Genomic DNA, 11603 nt, shown 5'->3' with positions numbered 1-11603 from the left:
GCTAACAATGTTTGATATTGTTTAGGAGTAAAACCAATTTGTTGAGACTACACTTTTTCCTTTGAACCTTTATGATTTTGCTCATCATTATTAGAATCTTGTTTGAAAGAAGAAATAATTTCCTGACGATCAAAAATATGAATTATGTCTCGTGAGAATCTCTCCTTTAAATGATTCCATATTTCAAAGACATTGTCCATACAAATGATGCTTTGTATGGTGGGTGGAAAAACAGTCTTGAGCATCCAAGAAACAACCAACATATTGGCTCTCTGTCATGTTAGAAACAACAAGCTGGTATAAGTGGGGACTTCTATGGTTCCATCAATGAAACCTATCTTGTTCTTGAATTTAAACTCGTTTGAAATAAATGAGACCAATGATGATATTTTGGTCCCTCAAGAGTAATAGGGACAATGAGAAAGGAAGGATTATCAGATGAACTAACATGGTGAGGAGAATAAAAATTTTGTGAGGGATCAACAACTTCACCCATGGATAAATGTAGCAACCAAAACTCTTTAGAACTCTGATGCTACATTATAAAATAGAACAGAGATTAACATAAGAGTAAAATGAAGGCAAAAGATATAAGAAGAAATATTTTTTATATTTTATTTCTTTTACATAAATAAAAGCAAAGAGTGTGAATATATATATATATATATATATATATATATATATATATATAAAGCAATACACTCATTCTAGGTTTAGTTAAAGAGACATAATGTAAAATAAAAAGGCACTAAGGCTAGAATAAGAAAAGACAAGATAAAGACTAAACATATATATATAAAGAGAAACAACTAAGAATTAAAAAAGACAAAATTAATATTAACTTTCTTCTATAAGTCTTGTATCCATATCTTTTGTTAATATTCTATTGGTTAAAAGTTATAAGCATTTTAGTTTTTTTTTTTAATTTTGATAGTGTGATAATTTACTATAGAAAATTGCTTAGTCAAATAAATAAGTTATTTTCCATTATTCATGCAATGGATAAATATTAGAATAGGTGAAAGTAAAATTTTGGTTGGTTTCAATCATGGTTAGTATAATGTAAAATTAATTATCATGGTTAGTATAAAGTAAAATTAATTTTATTTTATTTTTCCACAATTTACATTGCCATCTTAAAGTTATTTGAAATGTTTAATACACCTTTTCCAAACGGTCATGTACACATATTTATTATATTTTTTTCCAAAGAGTAGGGGTGGCAAAGTGGGGCGGACCATGCGGGCCGGTCCGCGGTAAAAAACGCGGGGTGGGCTGACGTTTTCAACCCGCTGACCCGCATTAGCCCGCCCCGCATAACCCGCGGCCCGCGGGCCAACAGTGGGGCGAGGCGGGCTGGCCCGCTAGCCCGCAAAAAAAAAATAAAAAAATAATTGACTTGACTTGTTAGAATATAACTTTCTCTATTCATCAATTCTTAAAATTTATTCTATAGTGGTTCATTACATTACAACACTAAGGATTCTAATTAAATCTAGTGTGATTAAACTATTTCTTACAAAATTTGAAGGTTCCTTTTAAGTGATCATCCCTTTATATTGAGACAATGATTTAACAAGAAATACAGTTAATTTTATATTTTGTGAGCGCATGAAACACGGGAATCAATCTTGTTAAAAAAAAACTTTCTCTATTAAGTAACTGGTATAGACATATACATAAATTTTATATCCTGAATCCTTTGTTGCGTTTGTTCTAAGCTTGGTTTCTTGAACATTGATTTCCAACCTCTAAGTAGGATTAGACAATAAACTTCTAAAAAGAATATAATAAATCATTAATTTTAATTTTTTTTCTTTTAGATGTTTCTGCAACACTCAATTGTTTTTTCTTCTACGCTAAAAAAAAAAAAAACGGGCCGGCCCGCAAGCCCACGGGCCAACCCGCATGCGGGGCGGGTCATGAAAACCAACCCGCATTTTGTATGCGGGACGGGCCAACCCGGCCCGCATTTTGCGGGCCTAAGCGGGGCGGGTTGGCCCGCTTTGCCACCCCTACCAAAGAGTCAAACTTATTTGTAATGCTTGCAAATATGAGGAACTTTTGATAAGTTCAAGAAACAGCTTCTCTTACCTGAAAGACTTTTTTTATTTAGTTTTTTGGGATTCAGTTGAAAAAGTTATTGTCCTGGTCCCTGATACAAGGAGTTGGAAGTTGGCTGATAGGTATGTCACAAGCACTATATAAAGCCTGGACAAAGGATTTCGTCCAGGGTAAGGAAGAAAAGCCTTAAGCGTAAGCACGATTAGAATTATTAGATCAAGACGACTCAATGGTATGGTGAAATTGGCCATGAATCACAAATTGATTCTTTCAGTTGGTTTCTTAACTTGTACAAACTGATAACAGAGTTGCATTGTTACGATTTTATGACCATTCTCGTACACTAGTCCCACATTAGGACATGGTTTGAACAGTGAATAAGCGCAAGGGATCAAGTTACAGACAACAGTGATAAGTCAACTTCTCAGATACATAATGAATAACAAGACACGTGAATTGATATCAATACCCACATGTCAGAAGCCGAAACTATAAAATTCAGACAAAATGGCATAAGCAGCAAATATCATCTGAAAACAGTCATTTCAACTTAAGTCTGTCCGGGCGACAAGTAAAACAAGAAAGAAAAAAATGTGGATGTTCAATGCTTGTATGCTAAAAAAAATAAAACATAATATCCTAGAAATGCGGCCCGTCTTCTAGTACCTGCACTAGATAGAGGCAATGTAACATCCCTAGTCCATAATATGGCCATTGCATGTATGAATTCGAGGTATGTCGGTCTCGATCTCAAATGCTGAAAGTGAAAAGAAAAAGTAGCCATATCATTAGTTTGTTTTCATAAAAGGGTGTGTGATTCGTCGATTTTCTACCAAATTCTTCTTTGCATTTACACAGGCAGTACAAATACAGAACACCCAGTACCACAACGAAACTAGTATGCTATAATGTTTTTGGTGTTGTTAACCAATTAGCCCCCCACCCCACAATGAAAACAAAATTTCGATGCCATTAAGACCAAAGATAAATTTCAAAACCTGGTACTGTTTTGCTCTATTTAACAGACGCATAGTTATTCTAGTAAAGAAAAATGACCGAACAAATACAAGAATAGAAAGGGTTTTGAGACACCAACCTTCGCTACCTTTCCTGGCAAAGAACAGGGATAAGGATCATGAAAATATCTATAATCTGCTTCATGGATCAGTTCGAAAATTTGAGTTATCATTATTCAGTGGAGTGAAACAGAAAAGGGTAAACGAAAAAATGTGATAAGCTAAAAAAATCAGCTGGCTAAATTCTCTCGTGAGAAAAAACACTGAACTCTAAAAATGACTACGGTAAACATTATAGCAGTTTACATGGATTCTTCTGGGTTGAAAGTATTCTCTTTGAAGCTCTTACTCAACCAGATAGCTGTTTCCCTTGGGGAAACCTTTCCAGGCCCAAATGGTTTCAATAAAACCCCAAGTTCATCATACCTTGCCTGCTGTAGCAATCTTGCACTAAATTCAAGCAACCCTTCTAAAGCTTCAGCCCTTTGTTGGAATGATGACGGGTCAAATTGTCGACGGCGCAAGTCAGAAGATGTGTGGCTTGAAGCACCTGCTGTTGCATTTTGATCAGAGGAACCACTTTTATCCTCATCAATTTCCTTTAACACGCTCTGCTTGATTCCCTGCCAAGAATCAGTACAGTCAGGTCTGTTTGAGGCTCTATCATGTACCTCTACCGTGCATTTGTCTATCACAGTCGAATGGTTGCCACTGGATGGGAGGCCTGAGGAACCTTGAGCAAAGGATGATGTTCTATTGATGGGGAACAAAGAATCCGCATATGAAGTTAACGGGAATTCAGCCATCTTATCAATTCGTGGAGAATTGACTGAGATATCAGGTGAAGACACGTGACTAATAATAGTGGCATTGAGCCCACAAGGAGGCTGCCGAATACCACCTCTTGTTGGCAATGGAAATGATGCTCTACGGTTAGTATTAGCAGATTTTGTGGTATTGTGTGAAAGGGGCATCTGCAATCAAACTTTAGCAAGTCAGCCATGTAATTTATTTTTTTGGTGACTTACCTTGAGGCTTGACCGCAATTATTTTTCTAGTAACTTTTGCTCTCATGTTCTTTTAATCAAATATAAATGGTACTACATTTACTTGACAGGGAAATTAGGTGTAAAACTAGTACCTAGATTAAACCTGTACCTTAGCTATATAAGTTAAAGATCTTATAAAATAAATAAAAGCTAATGACAAGAAGGGAGGTTTCTATACTGAGTAAATAAGATGAGTTTATCGTAATACTTCAAACTATGAGAAAGGTTATAGTCAATTGACTACTTGTTAGTGTAGTTCAATACAACCACCCCTTTCTTTAGAAAGATATCTATACAGACCCAGGAGTTGTCAACTGTGTAACTATATATTTAACAAAACCACAAACTTGACATGCTTGACTCTTTTTATGACTAAACCATGTGACAAACATCCTATAACCCCCAACCCAAAGAAAAAGAAGCCAAAATCATGAGAAAACATAATGAATTTACAACTTTCCTTACCGCCTTATGATTCTTTGAGGATTTCATAGTTTTCTTGCTGGTAGCAGAGACTTTTGAGGAAGTGAATCTCGGAGTCTTAGCAATGCTAGAAGTTCTGGAGACAGCAGGCTTCCGGATTGATTTCACTTCATGGCTATCTCCAATACGTAGTTCTGCTAATCTTTGATTCAAATGGTCAGGAGTACAATCTATTTCAAGAGTAGAGCACACAGAATCTTGATCAGCTCCGGATACACTAGGATTTAGAGTCCGATCATTTCTGAAAGAATGTCGCTTATCCCTATACATAGAAACAGGGTCATCTTCGGGCACCAAAAATCTAGTTTTCTTCAAGTAGTTCGATTCTGGCCAATGAACTGGCAATGTGCTTCGCCTGGGGCTATTGATTTTGAGATGGACCTTAAGAACGTAAGGTTGAAGATGTGGATGTCCAAGCAGCTCTGTAGCCTACCACAACACAACAAGTACAACTCAAATAAGAAAAAGGTCCATGTGACAGATTAGATTTGAATTTCAGATGGGTAGAGCACATAGAAGTATAGCTGCCCACGCAAGGCCACAACCACAGGTCATGGTGAATAGAAGCAGATACCAGACAAGGACATATATGGAGACAAAGCATTAATGACTTAGACAAGACCGTCATGCAAAATGAATAACATTGCCCACCACTAACAAGAATCATTACTGCCATGTAGGTGGCAGTCGCACCACCATCACCTAAATCATGGTTTCTAAAGGCAGAAATTTGAATTTTTAGCTTTTAATTTAAAATTTTCTTCACCTGTTTATAAAATTCTTGAAATAGGTGTTATTATTTTGTTGTACAGCTCTTATAGAAGTTGTTTATGGGTGTACCTAGCTTTAGGTTAAGGAACATAGGTTGTAGCCTTCCACTGAGATGAAACTCACTGATTTTTGGTGATCTCTAAATTCAAGTTAGTATCAGAATCTGTTCTAACAAGATTTGTTATGCCTATCACACTCAAAATGCCTAATCCTCACCGTGAGAGGTGCTAGAAATATAGCCAAATTATAATATATATATATATATATATATATAATGAGTGCAAAACTCGTCTTGCAAGTCAGTTTTATAGAGTTTAATTAAGCATAAATCCATTTTCTAAGAAAAACAACAAAATCTAACTGATGGAGTTCTGGATTATAAGAAGGGTGCAGCCACACATTAATATCAAATTTCAATTTCATATCTTCAAAAAATCATATTGATTATAACAGTGTAGATATATTTATTTGCAAATTTTAGTATAATTTTTTCAGTTTCAAAAATATTTTCCTTCTCAACTCAATACTTTGCCTATCATATTCTTGTGCCTTTAATTGAGGCAATGTAGTACTACAAAGATTTCTCCAGTACCAAACAGGGTTTGTTCATATAAAAGAATGAAAGGCCAAAGTGAAAATCACATAAAAAATTTTAAGTAAAATCTATCATCAACCCAACTCATCTCCAACCAGGCAAGCCTAACCCAATCCTGACAATCCATTTAGAGTGGAAAAAACGCATTTTAATTGAAGGAAACTGGAATACCTATCATGGGCAATGACATCTCAAATCCAAAAATTTGAGAAATGTTCATTGAATCATAAGGGAAATAAAATACGGTGCTTGATGTAGCAACCATAAATTTCAATGAATTATTCTAGGTAAGATAATATTACATTGCAATATTTATTCGATCACAACAGAAATAAGATACGGTGCTAGATGTAGGAGCAAAAAAATTCATGAAATTATTCTAGGTCAGAGGATAATATTACATACACTGGGTCTAAGCTCTGGATTTTTCCGCAGCATACTTTTAACAAGGCCTCGACTGCCAAAACAACGACAAATATGACTAGATCAATCATCAATCATCAATCATATAGTCCATAATATTATAATTGATCACATAAATCAACCAAAAAAAACTTACTCTGAATTATCTTTAGGCTAAACTACACCTTATGTTTGGAAAACATTAGGCACTTGGTTTGTCAAGTGTTAAATTTTACAGCGTAAAACATGACAATGCATTTGCAAAATGGAAAGATTAATTAACTTTATGATGGAAGACAATAGGCTTACAATGAACTAGAATATTTTGTAGGCAGTGGAGCCACTATCGATTTATTAATCTTGTTAATCAATGCCTGTATATCCTGCTCAAAGAAATTGAAAGGTAATTTAAGAAAAGTTCACAGAAAAAATATGAAAACAGTAAATATACAGTGAGTCTGATTCTATAAACAGGTATTATGCAGCTAAATAAGTGCTGGTGATGATATATTGTAAAATTGAAGTTATAAAAAATAATATAACAGCGAGTTCAAAACATAATAAACTGGGATACAAAAATAATGTAAATTAACAAGATTTTAGTCTACTGGTCAGTCCAGGTAACACTAAATGTCCAAATATGGTAGTTTGATGATAGTCAAATTATTGACAGATATTTGTCAGATTGATGCTATACTGATATTTGATCATTGATGAATGTATTTCATACATGGCAAAAAGAAAAAATACAGAAATGAAATTTTTTAAGAAAAGAAACTTACAAATGCTTTGAATGCAGGCTTATGCGCTGTCATTTCATATATACAGCATCCTGGATTATCAATTTCAGAGATTATAGAATAAACCTATGACAGAAAAAGTACAAAGAATAAAACCATAACACTAGTACTTACCCAAGGACCAAATATCTGATTTAGAACCATAAGGTATATCAGCAAGGAGCTCGGGGCACATGTAGCTAGGAGTTCCCACAACCTATATTACAAGACAACCAATGGTTGATAATTACAAGTCGTGTTAAATTTATAATAACCAAAATCAATTCAAATTTGCATGTCTTACAGAGGAAGCGAGATCATCAGAAGTCAACATTTTGGCAAGTCCAAAATCACCTGCATCATCGTTGATAACTTGTGAACAAAATTTTAATCATCTAAGCCTTACTTAAAGGAACTGCAGAATAACTTACCAAGCCGTATGTCATGATCTTTTGTCAAGAAGATATTTGAACACTGATGGAATCATGTGATTTTCTCATTAGTGTATACCTCAGTATAAATTAGACGGAAATAAAAATATTACTAATTTACTGTTATGATAATATACTCTTATACACAAAGAAAAATCTGTCACTAACCTTCACATCACGGTGAAGAATGTGGTTCATGTGCAAGTATTCAAGAGCCATAAGAAGTTGAACGAGCCACTTACAAAGTTTCTGCAAACAAATGGTCGTTTTTAGATTTTAGATGCAAAAAATTTAAATGTCACCCTTATCCTAGTTCAAATGAAAGGAATATAAATTTCTGATAGGAGAAAAAAAACAACCTCCTCAGGAAACAGGACACCATTAGCTTTCTTTATAGCTTCCGCCCTGAATTACATCAATGGCATGTTTTGAAAAACATTCATGCTCCAGTTTACAAGAGTTGAGAGAAAATAGAACTATGAATTGTATGCTAGAAGTTGGAGAACGAGACTTACATATCTCCTCCCTCACAATAACCTATAATGATGCAGACATAGCAACCCTGAGAAGGAAGGAGCCAAAATAGATCAAAACTTAAAACAAAGTCGGAGTTTTATGATGCATATACCAAGAGATTTCCTAGCAATCCTACAATTCAAGCTTATTTTAGGCAAGCAGCAAGTAGAAGCCATTCTTCTAATTAACTGAAGAGAGGTAAAATTAAGAAGCAAAATACCTTTTCAACCCATGAATCTTTGTACTCCACAATGAATGGGTTTCTTAATTTAGAGATGAGCTCCATCTATACAGACCAGAAGCCACAAATGTTAGTTACGCGATTTGAACAATGCAATCCATTCACGTCAACATTTGAGAGTTGCTACTACTTTAACTGCCTAATATTCATATTGAGGCCTGAAACTTGTCTTAAGGCCCATTAGCAAATGACACTTCTCTAGAACTAGAAAACAAACAATGCAACATGCAAAGGGAAATATTTCAGAAAAAGTCACAAGATAAGTATTGTGTTCTATTTAAACTGATATTTGAAGCACCAACCTCCAGGTGTGCAGATCTGCGAGAGCGCTCGGTTTGACGAGCAAGGCGAATCTTCTTCAACACATATCTATATAATCAAAAGACATAAGTGCAAAAGCATTACCAAAAATGAGTTTATGGAATTGCAAACATTGTCGTTTAAACATTTAAGTACACAATTGAAAAGAAAAAGACGAGAAAAAATAAATAAATAGAGAGGTCAGGTAGGTTCGTTTCTCACTGTTTCTTTTCATGCTTATGTCTCACAAGAAGCGCAGAACCAAAAGCACCTTTTCCAATTTGCTCAAGTATTTCATACTGCTCCATGTCATCAATTAAGAGAATTCCCACCCCTGGGTACATTCCAAGTCAAACACATTGAATCCTTACAGAAAGGTTAGATGACAAAATAATGGAGGGCAGGTAAATAATTAAACCATATTTGAAAGTTACAGAGACAATCATTGTACTGTGTGACTAAGAAGGGAAACTACACAAGCAGCGAAGTTACTCAAGAATTGCATATGCTTACAAGTTAACCTTTTCTCTTTATCCCTTTGCAATGTAGAATAGGAAAAGTACAACGAAATACAACGGTGATTATTGCGCAAAAAAGAAACCAACAAATATAATCGATAATCGAAAGAAAACAAAAAAAGGAAATAAAGGTAGTCAAAAACTGGGTCCAGCAATGCTTGTTAAATACAGAATACAGAGCAAGAAGATCACGCGGTTAAAAAGAAATAAACAACCCTGGATCACGCTAAATTAAGTACCAAAGATGAACAATCAGGGAGTTAATTACTTGACAAATAGGTTTCACCGCAAAAATGATTCACGTAAAGAGTTAGTGTGTTTGTATTTACTGCGAGAAACCTAGAGAAATAGAAACTGCAAAAGATGAATAATCAGGGAGTTAATTACTTGACAGATAGGTTTCACCACAAAAATGATTCACGTAAATAGTTAGTGTGTTTCTATTCTCTGGCGAGAAACCTAGAGAAATAGAAACTGTGCACAATGTTTTGTTCATTCAACCAGCAGGAGGCGCAATCCATGCTCGGCTACTCGAAGCAGTAACAACTACAGAGATCACTACGCATAATTAATGATTTGCTCGTATACCTACATTTCATGAAAGTACAAGTCTCTAGAACAATTAAGCAGTAACAGAAACATTAAACCGAAAAGAACACGAATCAGAGCTAACGTAGTGAAATGCAGAAGGAAAAAATAGCATCGAAGTGAATGTGAACAGTGCAAGCGAAGAAAACGGAGAGAAATCTAGAGTGGAAGCAGGAAGGTAAAATAAGAAGGCGAGTGAAGAGAGAGAGCAGGGAGAAAAGTTAAATCAGGTGGAGAAATGAGAGGTAAAGGCATTATGCACCTGAGTTGAGTGAGTCGGTGGCTGCGAGAAGCAAGGTGAAGCTAAACGGATCGAAGGGATCGAAAATGCAGAAGAAAGAGGAGTCAGAATGCGAAGTGGAGCATTGGCAGAGGAGGTGGAAAACGACACCGTTGTTCAGGAAGAAGAAGCAGTAGACGAAGTTGCAGAAGAAGCTCTTTCGCCATTCCGGTTCAGCGAGAGAAAAGGACAAATCCAGAGAGAGATTGCATTGTAGTATATATTATTATTTATTAAACAACTTGGTTGAGAGAGAGAGAAAGAGAGAGAGATGAGGCTAAAACCAGTGTCTCGTGAAGGCGAGGGTGAGATTTTTACTTTGACAGATGCAGGAGAGAGAAGATAGTAATGGAAGTGAGTGAAGGAGGGAAGTGATAGGTGAAGTTAAAACTACACTCATATTATTTATTATTATTATTATTATTTCCCTGATAAACAAAATGAGTGTAATTATTAGGACGCTCTTGTTTCCCGTTTTGTGAAAAGAAGCAGAGACAGAGGGAAAAGTGAAGGACTGGAAGGTGGGTTGTCTGTTGTCTCACACCCTGCTCAATAGTAATCTCTTCACCACCGCTTTATTGGGTTTAGTTTCCCATAAATCTAACCAATATCTCAAATATAATCCCATTTAAACATAAAATAAATTATAAAACTCTTGGAATGTATAAGATATAATAAAATTATATAGTTGTCTCTTGAGAGGATTCGCCTCCTACCAACACTGATGCACGTTCTTAAAAAAAATACATGTTAGAGACAAATAAAAATTATAAACTATAATTAACAAACCAAGAAACTGTATTTGATCTCTGATTAAGATTAAAATATTTAATGATGAAAGAGTGGTGTCACACTAACACGTGATATTTTTTGTCCAAACTTTATTGCGTTATTTTTTTTTCTTCTTCTTACTTTTTAATTTCTCTTTCTATCGTATTAGTTTACTCCGACTTAGTTTTGTGGTTTTCAGAATATTACCCAATGGAATTTGATATGCTCACGAGATTGGTTAATGTGGCAGCGATTATACTTTTTATATGGCGTATTCAAGTGTATACTATGGTGTCAGATCGGTTATCTCAAGTCTTCTCTTCAGATTCTTTCCACAAAAACATTTTTCGGTGTTTTTAGATTGTTTTCCCTCGTAATTTTTAGGTTAACTAATCATTTTAAGTTAATCTTTTTTATTAAATTCAATTTTATCTTTTATCTTTTAAAATAATTTACTATTTTACACTTTGAATGAGCGATAAAGATTCATACGAGAATTTAAAATTAATTTTGTTACAAATTTTAACATTACACATATGAAAAGTCAGCATAAAATAATATATTTTTTAAAATTTATAATATTTTTGTTCATCACTAAAGAAATTCAAAAATAAAAGTTAAAAAAATATTATTTTTCTCATTTCTTTCATTTATCGGCTATTATAATTATATTATCGTCTATTCTATCATATTTGTTTGTCTTAATTTTTTTTCAAGTTCCAAAATTTGTTCTCTCAAATTTAAAGATAATTGTAAAGTCACTAATTTTCAAGTTGAGAATAAAACTTATCTTTTAAGT

General features: G+C 34.4%; 1 protein-coding gene across 2 annotated transcripts; it reads right to left on the bottom strand.

Moving 5' to 3' along the window:
• Positions 1–3191: 3191 nt before the first annotated feature.
• On the bottom strand, positions 3192–10580 carry LOC137829910 (serine/threonine-protein kinase Nek2-like). Of its 2 annotated transcripts, XM_068636934.1 has the most exons (16): positions 10016–10389; positions 9553–9711; positions 8870–8981; positions 8650–8716; positions 8327–8392; positions 8106–8152; positions 7950–7995; positions 7759–7839; positions 7591–7633; positions 7464–7513; positions 7295–7376; positions 7163–7212; positions 6690–6763; positions 6384–6435; positions 4595–5041; positions 3192–4054 (listed from the first exon to the last, which is right to left on the bottom strand). In XM_068636934.1, the coding sequence occupies exons 2-16, from the start codon at positions 9659–9661 to the stop codon at positions 3383–3385; spliced, it is 1998 nt and encodes a 665-aa protein (XP_068493035.1). In that variant the 5' UTR covers positions 9662–9711; positions 10016–10389; the 3' UTR covers positions 3192–3382. The 2 variants fall into 2 exon arrangements, with proteins under 2 accessions (XP_068493035.1, XP_068493036.1); XM_068636935.1 differs by lacking the exon at positions 9553–9711 and having other exon boundaries at positions 10016–10580.
• Between the last annotated feature and the right edge of the window lie 1023 nt (positions 10581–11603).

This window comes from Phaseolus vulgaris, chromosome 7, assembly GCF_000499845.2.
Source record: "Phaseolus vulgaris cultivar G19833 chromosome 7, P. vulgaris v2.0, whole genome shotgun sequence".
In the NCBI taxonomy this organism is placed as follows: domain Eukaryota; kingdom Viridiplantae; phylum Streptophyta; class Magnoliopsida; order Fabales; family Fabaceae; genus Phaseolus; species Phaseolus vulgaris.
Note: the sequence above shows the minus strand (reverse complement) of the source record. Positions and strands in the feature narration are given on the sequence as shown.

Coding starts and splice junctions, on each gene's coding strand:
- LOC137829910 (XM_068636934.1), bottom strand. CDS start 9,661: ATGAACAAAACATTGTGCACAGTTTCTATTTCTCTAGGTTTCTCGCCA. Junction 8,153..8,326: donor AAGATTCATGGGTTGAAAAG/GTATTTTGCTTC, acceptor CTTCCTTCTCAG/GGTTGCTATGTCTGCATCAT. Junction 6,436..6,689: donor ACAAAATATTCTAGTTCATT/GTAAGCCTATTG, acceptor TTGTTTTGGCAG/TCGAGGCCTTGTTAAAAGTA.